Source organism: Borostomias antarcticus (assembly GCF_949987555.1).
Source record: "Borostomias antarcticus genome assembly, chromosome: 6".
NCBI lineage: Eukaryota > Metazoa > Chordata > Actinopteri > Stomiiformes > Stomiidae > Borostomias > Borostomias antarcticus.
The window spans coordinates 17,040,072-17,060,330 of NC_140239.1; the positions used below are offsets into that span (position 1 = coordinate 17,040,072).

Below are 20,259 nucleotides of genomic sequence, written 5' to 3' on the forward strand. Positions count from 1 at the left end.
ACCTCAGCAGTTGTTCTTTTTGGAAGTCCAATCCAGTGTGAAGAGATGAGGTTGAGAAATCCTTTAGACTTGGAACAAGTCCAGAAATGTCTCAATCTTCTTCTTTCTTTCTCTCTCTCTTCCACCACCCTCTCTCTCATATTTTCTTTCTTTGACACCTCTCCAAATCCCTCCGTCTGGCCAGTCAATGTATTACTGTACAGTAGGCAGAAGAGAGGAATGGTACCGTATGATAGATGAAGGAGAGAGAGATGGTGCAATATAGAAATGGAGAGGGAGAGAGAGATACATTGAGAGAGATGATGGGGACATGAAGGAGAGATAGAAGAAGGGATGGTATGATAGAGAGATGGACTCATACAGAGCTTGTCAAGTTATTGTGCAGAGCCATTGTAAGCTGTTGAAGGGTGTTTCGGGGTTCTATTAGCCATATGTTCGGTGACATATTTTATTTGTCCTGTTATATTGCCAACTCACATGTATGGTTTAATTTTAATGCTGTGGGTTTTCAGTGTTCTGTAACATGTTTTGTTTGATCCATGCGTACACAGGAAGTGGAGAGGTCTGTACACTTTTAAATCCTATGGCTCTGCTGCAACTTGCACACAAAAGGATACATTTTATTTTTCCTAAGTCTTTTTTTTAAAATATTGTAACATGGTTCGTCAGCATGTGTACCCAGTCGCCTCTGTAAATATGTCTCATTGTGTTTTGTTCTGTACAGAATGTGTAGACTGTCAATTGAAATGTTCTGTTTTACTTAGGAGCTGTTAGTAAAACGAATGCGGGATTCAGATATGAGTCATGAAGGAATGAAGATTTAATAATGAAGAATTGTTGGCAGACTCAGACTAGGGCTGCCCAGAGGAGAAGAATGGTCTGACTGTAAATACGTCATGTGAAGGTCTAGAAGCCTGCTGTATGGAAGCTTATTTATGATGCTTCTGTCTGGAAATGGTGGTGGTTTGGAGTTATTGTAGTCTGTCCTCTAAATGGTGATCAAAGGACATTTTTAATAAAGCATTTTTTTATAAATAACTTTTGTCCTTTTTTTGTGGAATCTCAAAGATAAGGAGACCGTGGTTAAGTTAGAGCTTGTGAATTGAGCCTGTGTGTCGGGGGAAAAGACAAGGTCAAGGTTACGAGGGAGCCAGGAAGTTGAGCCTGTATAATGTGAAGTCTGTCATAATAAGCAGAAGTGGTCCTACACTAAATTTTCATCAGAATCCGGTTTATTTGCCAAGAACAATTTCACATATGGCGAATTTGACACGCGGATGTTGCACAGAGGATTTGCATATAAAAACTAGCACAAAACTAGTTAAACATAATACAAATATAAAAAATATATTTACAATAGAAGTGAAGTATGTTTGCAGTGTATGATATTGGTAGGCTACATACATCAGTCAACTAACTAAAGAGAAAATGGTCCCTGGATAGCAACGGATTTAGGATTAGTTTTCCCTCCTCAAATCCTAAACTGAACTATGAGTGGGAAGAGGTAATATCTGATCCCAGAACAACTTGAGTTAATGGCATCAAGCGCCAACTACTTTCAAGTGCGACGTCGCAGAACTGATGACGTTTCAACAGAGGAGGTGCAGGTTTGCCACGTCGGTCTCTGTGAGCGAGGGGCTGGAGTGTTGCACGTCTGGCAAACAGAGAACTTTATAGCCGTATGTTGTCTCACGGAGTGTAGCCAAATAACTGACACCCGAGTGTGTGCAACCGTGACCCATCGACACTAACGTCTTGACTACGATATACACCATCCAGTCGGGGAAATGTTGGTCACCCACTCCGCTCGTCAGTCAAGCTACAACTGACTGATGCCTCCGTGTCCACACCAGCCGTTTGCTGTTGATGCTGTGTGAGTAACGTTAGCTAGCTACTGTAGCTAACTAGCTAGGCTTAGCTACTTTGCTATATTTCTACTGCAACATAAGACTAATGCAATAGTTATTAAGCATGCTTCTGCATCTGAAAATGACCAATTATCTTGGCTAGCCAATATAATTTTCGTCGTTGTGAGTTAGTAGCTGACAGTAAAAGCTGTAGTGCTAGGAGAGCTAGCTAACGTTAGCTAACGTTTAGCGAGCTTCTTTTTGTCAAAGCCAACCCCTGTGATGATGAAGACACGTCCTAACGGACAACACACCAACTTAGCTAGCTGCAGACATGCGCTTTACTTTCAAGACCTAATCGTAACAACCTGCCTCTCAAACTACACTTAACTGTAAGTAACCGAGCCAAAACTTGGCTACAGACTTCTGGATGAAAGCCCAGTTCTCCACACTCCTCTCTTGCATTGTTCTGCTGGAGTGAGTCGTTCTGTCACCTATGGATTATTGCACCGTAAGCAGAACTCCAAGTCAGAACAGCTAGTTTGCTGTCCTATCAGTTTGCGGGTCACTCGGCCGACCGCTGATTGCCGCATGCTAATTTACACCTTACCGTGTCAGTTTCCGCATTTTCCTGTTTAGATACAGTTCGACAGAGAGACAGTTAGTGGCTGCAGTTTCCTGAGCAGCGAGGATGCCGCTGCGTTTTTTTTTAACTGACTTGAGGCCAGGTGTTAAGGTTTGCCCTGGAGGTCTCTAGGTTGACTGGTCTCGGACCAGCTGGCATCCACACACTCCTTAACCTGTACCCTAATAATGGAGTCCCAGGTTAGGGATGTAAACTGTGTGTGTGTGTGTGGGGGGGGGGGGGTGTCTGTATGTGTGTGTGTGTGTGTGTGTGTATGTGTGTGTGTGTGTGTATGTGTGTGTGTGTGTGTGTGTGTGTGTGTGTTGTGGCAATCAATCTGTTGTGATGAACAGAACATCTGTTGTGAAGAGCAGTCTATCTGTTGTGATGATCAGTCCAGCTTGTATGATGAGTTTTGTGCATGACTCTTACTGTGGGGTTGGTGAATGGTGCATGACTCTTACTGGGGGGTTGGTGAATGGTGCATGACTCTTACTGTGGGGTTGGTGAATGGTGCATGACTCTTACTGGGGGGTTGGTGAATGGTGCATGACTCTTACTGTGGGGTTGGTGAATGGTGCATGACTCTTACTGTGGGGTTGGTGAATGGTGCATGACTCTTACTGGGGGGTTGGTGAATGGTGCATGACTCTTACTGGGGGGTTGGTGAATGATAACAGTCCATCTGTTGTGATGTGTGCCAGGATGATGTGGGACTCCGCTGCTCTGTGTCAGCCACAACAGGAACCAGACCTGTGCTATGCTTTCCATAAATGTACACCTAGATTAACATCTGTGGGTGAATGCGTGAGTGTGTGTGTGTGTGTGTGTGTGTGTGTGTGTGTGTGTGTGTGTGTGTGTGTGTGTATGTGTGTGTGTATACAAGCATTGTATGTTTTTTCTCTAACATTAAACACAGAAAGCACATGAATCTGTCTCCATGGAGACACTCATGATTTCTGAGTAATTGTTTGCATCCCTTCTTGAGGTGTGTGTATGTGTGACAAATGTACTTATTGTATGGCGCTTTGGATAAAAGCATCTGCTAAATGACTAAAATGTAAAAGTAAAAATGTGTGTGTGTGTAGTGGCCTGGTCAGGTTGGACGGGACTGTGAGGGCGTGTGCGGGCGCCGGTCCGGCGGAGCAGGCAGTTGGCGTGGTTGTTGGCGTGGGGAGCGGCCATGCCCGGGGGTCGGCGGGGACCCAGTAGACAGCAGCTGAGCCGATCGGCGCTGCCCTCTCTGCAGACTCTGGTGGGGGGCAGCCTGGGTAACGGAGCAGGCCTCAGGAACAGGTACACACACACACACACCTAGACATACTGTACACACATAAAGATACACACACTACATATAATATAAACATAACACAAAAAGTTCAGAAATTTGTGCTTGGTAGATTTTTACTCTGTTGTAACAATGCTTCTTGGCAATACATTTTATACCGCTGGAAAGCCTGTTTATTTCCTTTTTAAATTATGCCTCATTTGTAAGGATCATGCATTTGTGGGATGAGCACTACTGCTGAGTATGTGGGGTCTCCCCCATGAAAAGACAAATCTTCTCTGCCAATGCCAAACAGCCTATTCTGCTGTAGCTATTGACTCTTGTTTGGTGGATTGGATGCTTGAAGTCTATCAGTAACAAGGACAACAGTCTAGGGCCGAACTCTAATTCACTAATGAACTAATTTTCAATGTATTCATTTATCATACAGTCAGGAGCCTCAGTAGTGTGTGGGTGAACCATATGCAGCCACAACAGCCTGGCTCCTCCTCCTCATGCTGGTCACCAGCCTGGCACCTCCTCCTCATGCTGGTCACCAGCCTGGCTCCTCCTCCTCATGCTGGTCACCAGCCTGGCTCCTCCTCCTCATGCTGGTCACCAGCCTGGCTCCTCATCCTCATGCTGGTCACCAGCCTGGTCACACGTGGCTGTGGGATGGCAACCATTCCTCAACCAGGATTTGTCGCAGGTTAGCCAACGTGGTTGTGTTGGTCACTCTAGCACGAACAGCACACCCAAGATGATCCCACAAGTGTTGAATTGGGTTGAGGTCAGGACTATTGGCAGGCCATTCCATTCTCTCTACTCCCAACTTCTGGAGGTAGTCTCTAATAAACATCGCTTTGTGGGGGCGAGCGTCATCAGCTTGGAGGATGGAGTTCGGCCCTAGACTGTTGTCCTTGTTACTGATAGACTTCACTCATCCAATCAACCAAACAAGAGTCAATAGCAACAGCAGAATAAGCTGTTTGTCATTGGCAGAGAAGATTTGTCACATTTTTCATGGGCGCACCCCACATACTCAGCTGTGCTGCTCATCCCACAATGCATGTTCCTTACAAATGGGGCACCATTTAAAAAGGAAAAGTCTACCAAACACAAATTTCCGAACTTTTTGTATTATGTTTATATAAAGTTACACACACACATAAAGACACATACACACACACACACACATTAAGATACGCACACAAAAACACACACATAGATACCAGAGAAACACTGTCTGTCCCTCCCTTCAGAAGTAACTGTGTGTGTGTGTGTGTGTGTGTGTGTGTGTGTGTGTGTGTGTGTGTGCGTGTGTGTTCTTGTACTGTATGTTCTCCCTCCAGGAACAATAACTCAGTGAGTCTGTCTGCCCCGCCCCTCTCGGCACTCATCGCCCCGGAACCTGTCCGTCACTCACGGATCCCTGAGCTCCCATTGGACAGCAGCCTGCTGTTTGAGTTCCTGCTGTTCCTCTACCTGTTGGTGGCGCTGTTTGTCCAGTACATCAACATCTACAGGACGGTCTGGTGGTACCCTTATAGCCAACCTGCTGCTTCTACCTCTCTGGTGAGAACACACATATACACACACCCATAGAGCCACCCTGCGGCCTCTACACACACACACTAGGGCTGGGACTTTTGCCCCAAAATCATATTCGAAGTTCGTTTATTTATTAATAATAATATTCGAATATATTCGAATTATTATTAATACTATTTTTACCATTAAATTCTTACAGAAAGACCTACCTAGGTATTAAAATAAAGTTGTGCACATTCTGTCCACTAGTGGGCGTTGTATCATAGGCAATATCGATAAGCAATGATGTTTTCAGAAGCAAATACAAGTCTTTGTCAACAACCGTTCTTTTAATTTATGTCAGACCCTGGCTTGAACAGTAGGTTTTCACTGTTTGACAAAAATAAATAAAAATAAGCCAGTCAGGCTAGGTACTGAAAGACAAATAAAAGATAAATAAAGGTAGTAGGATGTATATCCCATTAATCAAACATGTAGCATTAAGCTAACTATTGGCACCGGTGTGCTTATTGGTGTCATATTTAATAAGTTTGAGTAATTTCACGATCGAGCTAGCTAACCACCTTTAGCTCAATGGTCTCAGTTGCTGGTTAGCGATGAGAGGGGGAGTCCCAGCCGAGTTGATAACCCTCCGTTGCGGGTTGGGGGGATGCAACGGTCGGCTGGGATCCTGCCTCATAGTTAACCAGCAACTGGTCAGTGGACGGTACCAGGCAGCCTACGTTATGTCTGAATCAAAGGTTATCAAACAAGCTTGGGAACTAGCTGGCTAGGATCATTTAAGCATAACAATCCAACGGCTAACTCCCCCAAAAGAACCCCTCCACTGCACAAGCACCAACCCCAATAATAATAATAATAAGCACAAGCTACCAAGTGCAACGTTAGCCTTGCTAACGGAGATAATGAATTTGGTTGCAGCTGGTGCTAGGCAAAGGAAGAATATTTTGTGGACTATTATCACATCCATTTCACAGTTGGGATTATACATAAAGGTGAGGATCGAGCCTGTTGGATGAGCAACTCAAATGCCTGGCTAGCTCAATATTGTTGTAAGTTTAACATGAATCGCATATGCGAGCCGGAGCCCGTCGCTTTCACTGGATGACTCGTGAAGCATGCTACATTTATTTCGCATACTAAACATGTTTTCGTGGAGTAGTACAGGTATGTACTAAATCGCATGTAGTAGGCGAGTTGCAGTATGTAATATAGTATGTAATATGGACATTCGGACACGGCCCAAGCTCCTTGGTAAGGGCTGGGTAAGGGCGATCAACCTCCTTGTTTACATTTTTACTTGCTTACCGATTGGCTATTTGGATCCTGCCGTCACAGTCATACAACGACTATTTTTTAGCAACTAGTTAGTAGTTACTAGTTAAGACTAAATTGGCGTGGTGCAACCGAAATTAGATACCAACTAATATGCGACTAACTAGTAGCAACTAAGAGTTTAGTCAGTGTTTAGGCATGACTAAATGCTTGGTAGACAAACTGGTGCAACCCAGTCCAGGGGTATAGATTTCGATCTCCTCCAGTGTGGTTGTGGGCGTTGGCGAGGCCATTGTTCTGCTAACTAAGTGCTAACTAACGTCACCTCCTACAGGAGCCCAGGTGTCCAATAGCCTTGCTAATGAGCTCGCGATTGCAACTTCACCAGGCGTGAAAAACCCTCTGAATCTGAATCAAAAGCAACGTTTGCTAGTCAACACATTTACAAAACTTACAGGTTCGAATATTAAGGGCTGCCTAATATTCGTTGGAATACCAGTATTTCTGTCAATATTCGAATTATATTCGAATCCCGAAGTTCGGACTCCCAGCCCTAACACACACACACCTAACTGGACTCAGGCTAGCAGAAACACAGGCTTTGGACTGGGACAAAGCTGTTGAATTCACAAACACATCTAGCACTTTGAGCTAAGCTCAAGTTATCAAGCTCAGGTTATCCAACAGACAATGCTTTCTCTATGGGAGTCTCTATGGGACTCTTCTCCATTCATTGACATAAAACCGCTGGTCTACTGTGTCGCCTAAATTGCATTTGGCCTGGCTTGATGTGCCCTCACAAATGCTCTAGGCTCTTGGTTATTTAAAAATAAATAAACACAATGAAATTGGATAATGTATGCTAATATAGTTAGGCAGACAAGCTAATCCAGCACACAGTGTATAGACAATTCACCAGTATGCAGGAAATTAAGCTTTTGATGGCCAGAATTTCCTGGGGGAGGATCCCCAGACCCTCCACTTAAGGTACCACCTCCGCCTCATTTTGAGCCAGGAAAAACCCTGGTTGTGTTGAAACTTTTGTAATGTACTTTCCCCAGAGGTTAGGCTATTTTGTCCTGGCATATATTGCAGCTAGCATGCTATCATATGTTACATCTATCTCACACACAGTAGTTCCACAGCATTTTTTAGGTTCAATCGCATTGGCCATTTTCATTCCGATTGAGGTGTTTACATGATCACTTTTAATAGGATTGGGCTTTCATTCCGAATGAAAAGGGAATTAAACTGTCCATGTAAACGCAGCCAATGAATTGGCTCACATTGTTTAGGTTAACACGCATTTGAAATTCAGTTGGCCGTCATTGATCGCTTGTCGTGATCGAAAACTAGAAAGCATTATCGGAATTCCCCGATCTAATTTTTACTGAATATCTGCCGATTCCGATTGCTGGCCGATCGATCGTGGCACCTCTACAACTCATCCAGCAAGATCTTAAAGTGAGGAAGGCGCTTGCATGGAGGGCCCGGAACGGCATGGCCAGTGTGTGGAACTCCAACTTCCCCCGACAAATCAAACTCAGCTTCTTCTATGCAACGGTAGAGTCAATTGTCCTATATGGCTGTGAATGCTGGACCCTGAAGCCCACCCTGCAGAAGTTCCTAGGTGGATGCGACACCAGAATGCCGCCTGCAGTACTTAACATCAACAAGAGCGAGCATGTTACCAACAAGCATTTGTAAGGGTGGGTGAGAACATAGCAGCCAGGAGAATGAGGCTGGCAGGTCACTGCCAGAGACACCAGGAGCTGCCAGCCAGTAAACTAGTGCTGTGGGAGCCGACACACGGGCATCGATCCCGAGGGCGTCCCACACTAACATTCATTGATGTACTCAAGAAAGATGCAGGAGTGGAAAGTACTGGCGAGCTAGCAAGATGTATGGAGGATGGGGATGACTGGAAGATCTGGTCCTCGGACGACCTAGTAGTAGCTTGGAGGACACATGCGCATAGTTCAGAGGCAGTAGATTATGCCGTAGTCGCTGCGCAGACAAGTCCACATGGTCACAAAAAATTGGAGGCATGCGGATGTCCACCGAGCCTACACACACAACCATGCAGATGTACCCTGAGCCTACACGCACAACCATGCGGATGTCCACCGAGCCTACACGCACAACCATGCGGATGTCCACCGAGCCTACACGCACAACCATGCAGATGTACCCTGAGCCTACACGCACAACCATGCGGATGTCCACCGAGCCTACACGCACAACCTCTGATGAGGACATTTACGTCCTGCGGGCCCTCGCATACTCGCAGGCGCACAACGTATAGCCTGGGCTTTGATTGTGCAACTCTGCAGACGGAAGTCTTCTGGTGTAGAGACTCGGGAGTCATGGCATAATGTCAGATAGCTGTCTCTTCAATTCTAGCTAATATCAGCTCATGATCAGATTGATGATTCAGATGATCAGAATGATCATTCGCTAATACATTACTAATGTTTTAGCTATGTAGCTAAATGGTATGAAGTAGTTATTGGCAGTACTAGCTAAATATATAAGATAGATTGTTAGCGACCTGATTAGAGTAGACCTGGAGTGCTGACACATGTTCATTGTCCTGCATTAGATAGCTACACTAATAGCTACACTAACACACAAGGCTGACGGGGTTAAAGCTTCAAGCATCCATGTAAAAAGGCATATATTAAAAGATCTCAGGAGTTATGAATCGTTATCGATCATTCAAATTAAGATCAATTTTGACTGAATTAAATAAATAAAAAACTAACTGTGCCTTCCTCCTGTGTGTGCAGAACTTCCACCTGATGGACTACCACCTGGCTATCTTCATCACCGTCATGTTAGCCAGGAGACTTGTCTGGACCATCGTGTCTGAGGTACAAAAACACACACACACCACATTCTCGTTCTCTAGGTCCAATCCCAATTCCCTTTGGCCATATCCCTAGTTTTGGAATGCCCTCAACTGGGTAATGGCCCTTCAGAACGGAGCCACGAGGGGTAGGGGTTAAAATATTTACCTCGGAAATGTGACACCACTCTTTAAAAATCAGTAGCTTCTTCTTTGTAAATTGTTCCTCTTTTTCTGCTCTGAAGTTTATCAGTGGCCTGATTTGCTGTGCAGTCCCTGGTAGGGATGTAACGATAACCGGTATAATGATAAACCGTAATAAAATGTGATTAGATTTATTGCAATAACATTATAATTAAAACTGTTTGATTTCAGCACTTTAAAATCTCACTGTAAATACTGCCCAGCATCAACCAAAATTAGCAACACTCCAAGACACTTTTTTTTTTTATGTTTATGCAAATAGAAAGTGCATAGTTCTGCTAATTGTATTTGTGGTTTTCAATACAAAACTCGGTGAAATGATTTCAGTGTGTGTCCTATCAGTAGTTTTATTACATTTTTAGCACATTTTATAATACTGCAATAATACTGATAACCGTGATCATTTTGGTCACAATAATCGTGATATGAAATGTTCATACGGTGGCATTGTTACTGTATGATTATAACATTATTGTATTAAAGCCTGTTGCTTGCTACCAGTTCTGCTCAGTACAGAACAAGACAGATTTATCTATTGGAACAGCCAGGAAGAATGTTTACAAATCGACTATTTCAGTGTAGTCCTGTCCATAGAAATGCATTGATATCAGAAGCTCTGGATTATTTTCAGACTTCATACACGCGACATGGAAACAACTGTACTGTCACTCACAAATCATAATTTACACAAAGTTCTAATGATTAGATTAGATTCATCACTGCACAGTACCCTCCAAGTACTGGGACGACAAAATGCAGTTGCAACAAAATGCAGTTGACATTGTGAATAGCGATTGTTCTGAAATGCATGTCATAACGATCCAATGACACATTCCTTTGCATGGAGATTAAACTAATGTATTCCACAGATTTAAACAATTTTGAATGATTATCTGTGAAGATATTGGGGCTAGGGCTAAAGGAAGGGGGTTGGGATTGGGCCTTACTCTATCCCTATTTCCCTATCTGTCTCCCCCCTCTCTCATTCTCGCTCTTTACCTCTCTCCTCTCTCTTATGGGTGTCATCTGTAATATTCTAGTCTACCCCCCCCCCCCAGGTGTCCCAGTCCAGCCCCTGCTCCCTGCTCCGCTACGTGGTTCTGGTAGCGGCCAGGCTCAGCCTGCTGACCCTGTGTGGCTGGGTGCTCTGCTGGACCCTGGTCCACCTCTTCAGGAACCACTCTGTCCTCAACCTGCTCTTCCTGGGATACCCGTGAGTCCATACTTGCTCAGTAACACACTAGCACACTATTGACACACACACTGGTACACTATTGGTAATTTTTGTGCCACCTAAATGTGGGTCAACATTAGGGCTGTCAAAAGTGCCAAGAAATCAAGTTTGAATATATTCAAACTTAAATAGTTAGGGTTCGATTAATATTTGAATATCCCCCCCGCAAAAAAAATAAAATAATGCAGCACTGCAGTATGCAGGTGCTCCCTCTAAACTGGCCTGTGTGTTATTCTTCACGGGTACAGGAGCTTCCATACTCCTGAATCCGCCGACTTTGACAGTTGACCAAGTTGATCTCCCCGAGTTGATCTCAACATGTGTAAAAAGTTTCTGATATCAGGCTAAGGTAAGGTTACTACACGCGCAACTGAGTGGCGCGTATATAGAAAATAAAAGCAGTGATGAATTTGAAATTAAATCGAATAGTCTATATTCATATTAATAATATATTAATATTCAAATTCTGAGATTTCTGTTCAAACTTTTTAAAAATGAGATTCAAATATTTATTTTACATTGACAATCATTGATTCGTGTGGTATCCCAATCATATATACAACGTCCCTGATTTCCATCATCCACCAATTAAGTGACATTGAATAGTCTGGCTGTTATATGAGGCAGAACCAGTTCTTAGTTTCTTGCTGAATTCCCGTCCGCCATCTCCCAACGCAGCCTGCTGGACACTGGGGCATCTCAAATGCATAGTAGATGCATCTTAAATGAATAGGAACCCACTCTGTTGTCTTTGATTTGTAAACGCTGCACTCAGAATGCAGGAGCATTTTCATCAGACGCCGTGTGTAAAATATGGGATTCATTCAATATTATCTCTAAATTAGCCTCATATAACATGTTTGTGAGAGCATGTGGTCAATGTGTTTGGGAAATTAAATGTTTATTGTGCCTCTGAATATGTGTATTGAGTGTATGTTCTCCTGTCTGTACTGTACATATGCATTGCCAACAACAATAAACATTTTCTTTTTAACTGGTCTCTGTCACAAAGCACCTGCTTTCATGTCCTCTCCTCCTCCTCCTCTCATCCATCGGTCCAGGTTCGGGGTCTACGTGCCCCTGTGTTGCTTCCACCAGGAGGGGCGGAGCCAGCCCGTACCAGCTGACTGCGGCTACGGCGAGCTGGACCAATCGGAGGGCCCGTTCTTCAGACCCAGGGACTTCCTCTCCTTGCTGAAAGAGAACCTGAGGGAGCAGTTCACTAACCCCGCCCACGTCCCCGCCCACACCTGCCCGCCATCACCGGAGCTGATCCGCGAGGAGGTGGAGGAGCTGAAGAGCGACTTCAACCGACGCATCAAGGAGGTTCTCTTCAACTCTCTGTTCAGCGCCTACTACGTAGCCTTCCTACCCCTGTGCTTCGTTAAGGTGAGACACAGGAGTGTACGTGTTTATGGATGTTTGTGTTTGTATAATATATGTTATACACATTATATATTATATAATATGTTATACAACATTATGTAAGGCTCAAACGCCCCCTGTGTGCCTGTGTGTGCGTGTGTGTGTGTGCGCGTGTCCCAGAGCACCCAGTATTATGACATGCGCTGGTCGTGTGAGCACCTGATCATGGTGTGGATCAACGCCTTCGTGATGCTGATGAGCCAGCTCCTCCCCCCCAGCTACTGTGACCTGCTGCACCGCTCCGCCGCCCACCTGGGCCGCTGGCAGAGGCTGGAGCACGGCTCCTACAGCAACGCCCCACAGCACGTGTGAGGGACACACACACAATCACACTGTACACACGCTACTGTACACAAATAATCATGTTTACATTGCAAAGTGCAATAATAACAATAGAAACATTAATGACCATTTATATGACCCTCGCTGATGGTGAGAACACCACTAACAGTTGTAGGAGGAGAGTTTGCATATTTGAATACACTTGCATTTCCTCTGCTATTCAAATCTGGACTGTGAGAGTCTACTGTTCCTCCCCACAGCCTGGCAGCACTTAAGTGATTGACTTATGCTAGGGAGATTATCAGGCTGCTAATGTGTGTGTGTGTGTGTGTGTGTGTGTGTGTGTTGCAGCTGGTCAGAGAGCACCATCTGGCCCCAGGGTGTGTTGGTGCGTCACAGTCGTTGTCTCTACAAGGCCGTGGGACCCTACAACGTAGCGCTGCCCTCCGACGTCTCCCACGCACGCTTCTACGTAAGACACACACACACTCACTTTTACCTGTCTGTCTGTCTCTCTCTCGGTCTCTGTCACACACACACACACACTCAGACTCCTTGTCTGTCTCTCTTTCACACACACACACACACACAGACCTCCCTGTCCGTCTGCACACTCTGACTTTCCTTGTCGGTTTCTCTGTCTCCGTGTGTCGGTCTGCATTTGTGTCTGTCTGTCAGTCTATCCATCTGTCTTTGACACAGTCTCTCTCTCTCTCTCTCTCTCTCTCTCTCCCTCTCTCCCTCTCTCCCTCCCTCCCTCCCTCCCTCTCCCTCTCTCTCTCTTCCTCTAGTTCCTGTTCCACAAGCCCTTGCGGATCCTGAACCTGTTGATCTGGATCGAGTCCAGCGTGGTCCTGTACCAGCTGTATTCCCTGCTGCGTTCAGAGCGCTGGAACCACACCCTGTCCCTGGGCCTGATCCTCTGCAGTAACTACTACGTCCTGTTCAAGCTGCTCCGGGACCGCATCGTCCTGGGCAAGGCCTACTCCTACCCGCTGGGCCACGGCAGCAGCCTGGGCCTCAAGTCCCAGTGAGCAGACCCCGGCCTGGCCTCCCCCTCCTCCCCTCCTCCTCTCCTGGGACTCTGAGGGAGGAAGAGAGGAAGGGGGATGGGTGGAGGAAGGGAAGACTAACTGTTAATAGTTGTTTTGATACGGTTCTATTTTTCATGCGATGTTTATACCTATTTAAAGAATATTTTATTTTGTATACTGTTTCTGAGTGCACAGGGCATTAGCTTACTGTGTCGTGTTATGTTGTTCACGCGCTATGACAACGGTAGGGAGAGTTTGAGTTCAAGAGAAGGGGCGGAGTCGTGTCCGACATCCACCAAAGAAGCTGAAAGGGCAGGGCGGACAATCACAAGCTAGAGTTGACATCTGTCGGCCAATGGCAGGCCAGCCTTGAGCTCAGTAAGCCAATCACGGAAGAGCATTGGAGAAGAGGGTGAGGCTTGCGCTAGGCGCTGGTCCAGGATTAACCGTTGCAGCGTGAGACTGGCCTGAAGCCTTTTAGAGGAGCGTGCAGAACTGATCTCAGACCAGCCTGGACAGAAGTGGCCCCCGCCCCTCTCTGGACACGCTATGCTGTTCTCATCTTCATCATCATCAACTATTTGCATATGACCTGGTAGGAACAAACGCACAGTGTGTCCGTGCTATCACACATGCTGCATATGAATCGTGTTGCTATGGTAACATGTATGTTTCTTCAGGTCACCCAACCACAGCCTCTGAGCTGGACCCATCAGGGAACGGACAACCTGGTTGTCACAGCAACTCGCTTCATAGACGCCTTCAGACAGGACCCGCCAGTGTGAATGTGCTTTACTGTGTGTGTTGGTCTGTGTGTGTGTATGTATGTATGTATGTGTGTGTGTGTGTGTGTGTGTGTGTGTTACTGCACATGCCTTCACCTCAGTCAGTTACCAGTGTTACTACAGACTGCCTGCCTTGTTGCTAAGTCACGTGGTCGCTAAGTCACGTGGTCGCTAAGTCACCTGGTCGCTAAATCACCTGGTTGCTATCACCTGTCGCTAGGTCGCCCTGTTTTGCTAGGTCACCTTGTTTCTAGGTCGCCTGCTCACTAGGTTGCCTTGTGGACACAGAAAAGGTCAGACTCAGGAGTGTGGCCCAGTACTCCCTTCCTGCTCCCCTCATACCCCCACCTGAGCACACATCAACAGGTTCAGGAGTGGAGACGAGGCTACTGTAGACTATTGAGCCTCCTCCCCAAGTGCTGCACAATGGTTGTAGGAGTGCCTGTCATCTGAATGTCTCCAACATGCTGTTGGGATAAATGCCATGTGCCCTCTCATCTCTCCTCTCACTGGTCGCACGTTCTGGTGTCAAAGGTACCCCACCTGGATGGAGCTTTCACCTGGGACCAATGTTGTCTCTGGTCTGGGATGTTAGTGAGGTTTTTGCGCAGCGTATTTGTCAGCTCTCTCTTACACCCTGTCAGGGACAAGACATTGCTTCATTACTGTTTTTCACTTTGTCTACTCTTGAGTAATATACTTTCACTACTCACCGAATTGAAGATGGTTTTCGACCTTTGAAAACCTTTTTGACTTTCCTTTCTCCCCCTTTTATATAAAAAGCACTTTCTTGCACTTAAATATCACGTCCACAGCACCAATCAGACGTTCTTCCATCTTCTACATTTTGTGAGTAAATAGAGACAAGCCGGGAAAATCCTTTGAAAATGGACGGCGGTCCAATGCTGTGGATAATATATGTGCTATCTTCTATCTATCTAAGTGTAAAAAATGCTTTTCACACAAAAGGTCAGGGACATGGTCATGCCACCGCGGCTTTCAACGTTCTAAAGCCGTCTTCACTTCGGTGAGTAACTAAAGTATATTAGACTTAATTAAACTATATGAGACTCAACAGTAGACAGAGTGAAAAGCGGTAATGAATATATGTATTGTCCCTGCCAGGGCATATGAGAGCTGACCCCAGCATCCTGAGCTAGAGCTACAACGTTGTCACAACCTCTCAGGCTACCGAGGGGATATAAAGCAGGTGCACCCTCCATCAGCCAAATGTTTCATGTTTATAGATGTGCCATTTCCCAGGATGCAGTGTGTCTCCCTGGGTGATCATATGTGTAGTGGGCATGGCAGGGAAGGGGGTTCAAGAGATTTGGGGGTTGGTCAGCTTTTACAGTATTCAACTTCCCAGGATGCATTTTTGTAAAATGCCTTCAACATCTGATAATAAAACAGTTAAAACTGATGAATGCCAGTGTGATCATTTAAACCAAAGTGATAAACGCTGGTGTGATCATTTAAACCATACTAATAGACGTCTGCATGATCGTTATATAAGCCTTTGAATATGACTGTCTCACCGGCAAAATTTTGAAAAATATCTCAAAGAATCTCTTAAAAATTCCAACACTTCCTTAAAACGGAAAAACTGCTTTCTAGTACCGGTAATATAGGAAAAATCCAATTAATATTTGGAATGTTGGCACTGTACTAAAAGGGTTAAACCAAACTGTGTCATGAGCAGAAATGAAGGAGACAATAAGCTGTGATTTATTCCTCAACAGAGTATTTGACATATATTGTAGTTTATTATAGTCATGAACTGTGGTTCTCCAGCATGATAATCAGGAGTCGCATACTGGTTCTCCAGCATGACCCTCGGGAGTCAAACTGTTCTCAAACATGACCGTCTGGAGTCACAAACTGTTCTCAAACATAACCCTCTGGAGTCACAAACAGGTTCTCAAGCATGATACTCAGGAGTTGGACACCCAGTCTAGTCTGCTAAATGGATACAGTTGATGCATCTTATTAAAATACCCTGTAGTAGCCTTCTGAATCCACTGGAGGGCGCTATGAGCCAACCACACAGTTATGAAACCGACATAGAGGTTCTAGTATGCATACCTGGGTCAATAACTTGCATCAATAACAACTCTGAAAGTAAATTATTAGCGTTTGATAAAATTAGCCTCACAGTTGGGCACTTGAAAGACTGGTTTCACTGGGTTACATTAAATCAAGAAGGCTACTTGACAGTATTTCTATATCATAATCTGAGTATGCACATGTTTGTGGTGTAGTAGTGCTGCAAAGAATCAGTTCTCCACAGCAACAGTTAATGGTACAGAAAGCAATACAGAAGGATATCTGCATTCATTTCCTATGACGGAGCACAAGCGTGTGAGAGAGAGTGAAAGGTGCACACAGATCTAGGCATGGCAGGGAAGAGATGCAATAGAATAGTTACGTATTAAGAGTATGAGTTTGACATCGTCCTTTCCTCTTTCTCTCTCCACTCCCTCCATTTGATCCCTCTCTACAGTCCACACAGTTGTCCTCTCCTCTCTCTTCCTCTCCTCTACCTCTCATCCCTCTCTTCCTCTCCTCTACCTCTCATCCTTCCCTACAGTCCAAATAGTTTCCTTTGATCCAGTAGCAGATCTGGGCGTACTTCAGAGGCGTGACCCTCACCGCCACGTTGAACTCCTCCGCCCCTCCCCCCCCGTCCCGCTCCACCCACTGGTGCCCCGAGAACACGCCCACCACCTTCCTCTCCCAGCGCCGCCTGTTGCTGTCCCAGAGCCTGGCGTACACGCCTGACCCGCTGGCCCCCGGCTGGGCGTCGCAGTGCTGGTAGAGCAGGTCGCCAGTCTCCTCCCCCGCCGGGCAGAAGCGGTACACCAGCTGGCCTGGCCGGTCGATGTCAAAGCCGGAGAAGTGGACGCGGCCCCCCGGGAGGCGGCCCACGGGCGGGGCGACCCCCAGCTTCATGCTCCGGCGCCGGTGGGGCTTCTTCAGCTCCAGCAGGGCGTAGTCGTAGTCCATGCCCTGGTCGCTGGCGCCACTGGAGCCGGCCCGGATCCAGCCCTTGGGCACGTGGGTGCGCCGGGCGCGGATCCACTGGAACTTCATCTTCTCATTGGACGGTGGGGAGGCATATCCCAGGGCGGCAGCAGGGGATGTGGAGTTGTCGTGGCGGCCAGCAGAGGAAGAGGAGGAAGTGGGTGTGTCCCGAGTCTTGGGCTTCAAGAAGCCGACACGAAGCTTCTGCGCGCCCTTGACGTAGTTTTTCCCGTCGTGCACGCAGTGGGCGGCAGTCAGCACGTGTCGGTCGCCCACCAGGGTCCCGGAACACCCGGTGGAGAGCTTGACCGCCGTGGAGAACGGGTACCCCGACAGGAAGTCCTTCCCAGAGATGCTGAAGCGCCCATCGTGCCCAAAGATCTGCCGCCGCTGGCGAGACCGAGGACGGGAGGAGCTAGCGGCCTCGGGGGCGGGGCCAGTCTGGGGAGGAGGAGGGGGGCGGAGACTGTATCCATAGATACCGACGGCAGTCTGGGTGAGAGTTCCGTTGGCGTGCAGCGTCTCGTAGGACAGCAGGCGGCGCAGGTCCCAGTAGCTGGGGGGCATGGCTCTCCTGTGGCACTCTGGGTCGCAGTGGGATGCCACGTCCAATCGGGCGGGGGACAGGAAGTGGGGCGGTGGGGCTTCTTTTGTTTGTTGGGGGAGGACCACTGGGACTCGCTGGAGGGGCCACTGGGGCTTAGAGAGGGCTGCCCTGGAGACACAGAGGAGGAGGAGGAGGTGTGGGAGGATGGAGAGAGGAGCAGCCCTGGAAGAGGAGAGGAAAGGAGAAAAAAGACTAGTGAAATTTCCCTCTACAGTTTACTCAATCCCCTAACATTCTCTCTTTCTCCTTAAAGGATAAGGACACTGAGTTTCATGTTTAGCCCTATTCCTGGCTTCCCTGGCATGTATCTGACTAGTGCAGGTTAAAATATTTCTGTTTTGTGCAGTACAGAGTTCTGTGTCAATAACGTTGGCGCGCGCACCCTGGCTTGTTGCTAGCTATGGGCACACTCGAAAAACTCTAAAAAGTATGATCCCTTCACGCTGTAAACCTCCACGAAATTCATCCGAATCCGAAATTCGCGGAGGTTTACAGCGTGAAGGGATGGCTGTTGTATGTTCGGTGAAATTAGTACTGTTTACAAGTTACTGTTGTTTCGAAATGCAGAGGCGAAAGGACCTATGGTCCTTTACAGGACGACTTCAGAGCTTGGTAAGCATAAAACATGTAATTCCTGAACTTGAAATCCACGTATATCATACTTTTAAGAGTTTTTCGAGTGTACCCATAGCTAGCAACGAGCCAGGGTGCGAGCGCCAACGTTATTGACAGAACTCTTTACTGCACAAAACAGAAATATTTTAACATGTACTAGTCAGATACATGCCAGGGAAGCCAGGAATAGGGCTAAACATGAAATTTATTGTCCTTATCCTTTAACCCCCGCCCCCAACCCACCTCAAAGACACTGACTCACTGAACATGACTTGATGTCTGGGCCACCACACACACACACACACACACACACACACACACACACACACACACACACACACACAGGCTGGGAAACCTTCCCATAACTGTCCCAACCCTTTCCATAGTATTACTGTGTGTGTGTGTGTGTGGGGGGGGGGGTCTGGGGTTGAGTGGAAGAATTTTTATCTGCTGAGGAATGTTGTCAGTTGTAAACTTAAACTGTTTTAATAAAGCTTAAAATACACGCATGGTTCTGGGACAGGGGTCGAGCACCCTAATGGAACATCCCAGAAATTGGCTGACTGACAGACTGGCTAGCTGATGGACAGACTCATTATCTGGCTGGCAGGCGGGCTGACTGATTGACTGACTGACTGACTGACTGACTGACTGACTGACTGACTGACTGACTGACTGACTGACTGACTGACTGATTGGTTGGCTGATTGACTGACTATCTGGCTGACTGACTGATGACTGACTGATTGGTTGGCTGATTGAATGACTGGCTGACTGACTGACTGACTGACTGACTGACTGATGACTGACTGATTGGTTGGCTGGCTGGCTTTGACGGATTGATGTGACTTACTGGTTTATCAAATCTAAATGATAAAATAATACATTTAATCAGCACTTTCCTTTCCCCCAGCCTACCCAGGGCCCTCGCGCGGCAACATCTGAGGCGTCAACATGATCTGAGCTGTTCTAGAAACCTTTGTCTGCGTCTCGCTCCACTGCACACTGTGCGTGACATTCCTGGGCACTCCGGCTGTTCGTGGGTTAGGTTTAGTGCGTGCTGGAGAAAGACACAGGCTACAAGTGTGGTAGTCTGACTCGTGAGTCTACAGGTGTGGAGGTCCTTACCAACAGAGCGCTCCCCACGAACGCATGGTGTGTATTGGCAGTTGGCACGGAGGTGATAAAGTTGCTTCTACCGCGCGTGCATCAGAGGACTTGGTAACGGAGCGGATGCGCTCAAGTGGGTTCCTCTTTCTAAAGAAAGAAAAAAAGTGGTAGAATCCCGAAATATCCACGACTTTCTCGCTCAGAAATGCTGTCCTTCGGTTTTCCCGTTAAAGTTTCGGGGATTCCAGCGGCTGAGTCTGTTTCGATGCGTGTCCATCGAGACTTGACTACCGCGGACACCCGGAGCTCCAGACTGCCGACAGTTATGTTCTCCTCCGCCTGTAATAGCCCGATCGGTCACGTGACAGAACCCATTTTTCCATGGTGTTCAGAACAGATGCTCGTGATCGGGGAACTCCCGTTTGACTCTCCATGGGAACGACTCCTGAACGCGCACGGCGTTTATGATCGCCATGTCGCGTGCGCATGGGAAACCTTTGGCCTTTGCTTGTTAATGGCGAGCGCA

General features: G+C 46.7%; 2 protein-coding genes across 2 annotated transcripts; one reads left to right on the forward strand and one right to left on the reverse strand.

Annotated features, from left to right (window-relative positions):
• The first annotated feature begins 1,654 nt into the window (after nt 1–1,654).
• On the forward strand, nt 1,655–15,705 carry tmem39a (transmembrane protein 39A). The gene is made up of 9 exons (XM_084439238.1): nt 1,655–1,873; nt 3,561–3,768; nt 5,092–5,314; nt 9,355–9,438; nt 10,676–10,830; nt 11,913–12,240; nt 12,397–12,584; nt 12,910–13,030; nt 13,350–15,705. The coding sequence occupies exons 2-9, from the start codon at nt 3,656–3,658 to the stop codon at nt 13,590–13,592; spliced, it is 1,455 nt and encodes a 484-aa protein (XP_084295364.1). The 5' UTR covers nt 1,655–1,873; nt 3,561–3,655; the 3' UTR covers nt 13,593–15,705.
• A 1,246-nt stretch (nt 15,706–16,951) lies between these two features.
• LOC311310818 (serine protease 23-like) lies at nt 16,952–19,894 on the reverse strand (the record flags this gene model as incomplete). Its single annotated transcript, XM_084440390.1, has 2 exons — nt 19,752–19,894; nt 16,952–18,170 (listed from the first exon to the last, which is right to left on the reverse strand). Exons 1-2 carry the CDS (start codon nt 19,775–19,777, stop codon nt 16,952–16,954), a joined length of 1,245 nt encoding a protein of 414 aa, XP_084296516.1. The 5' UTR covers nt 19,778–19,894.
• Nucleotides 19,895–20,259: the final 365 nt, after the last annotated feature.

Bases quoted from the DNA above. Each gene is read 5' to 3' on its own strand.
- tmem39a (XM_084439238.1), top strand. From the start codon at position 3,656: ATGCCCGGGGGTCGGCGGGGACCCAGTAGACAGCAGCTGAGCCGATCG. The intron at 3,769-5,091 runs GTACACACACAC...TTCTCCCTCCAG, and splicing joins GGAGCAGGCCTCAGGAACAG to GAACAATAACTCAGTGAGTC. The intron at 13,031-13,349 runs GTAAGACACACA...CTCTTCCTCTAG, and splicing joins TCTCCCACGCACGCTTCTAC to TTCCTGTTCCACAAGCCCTT.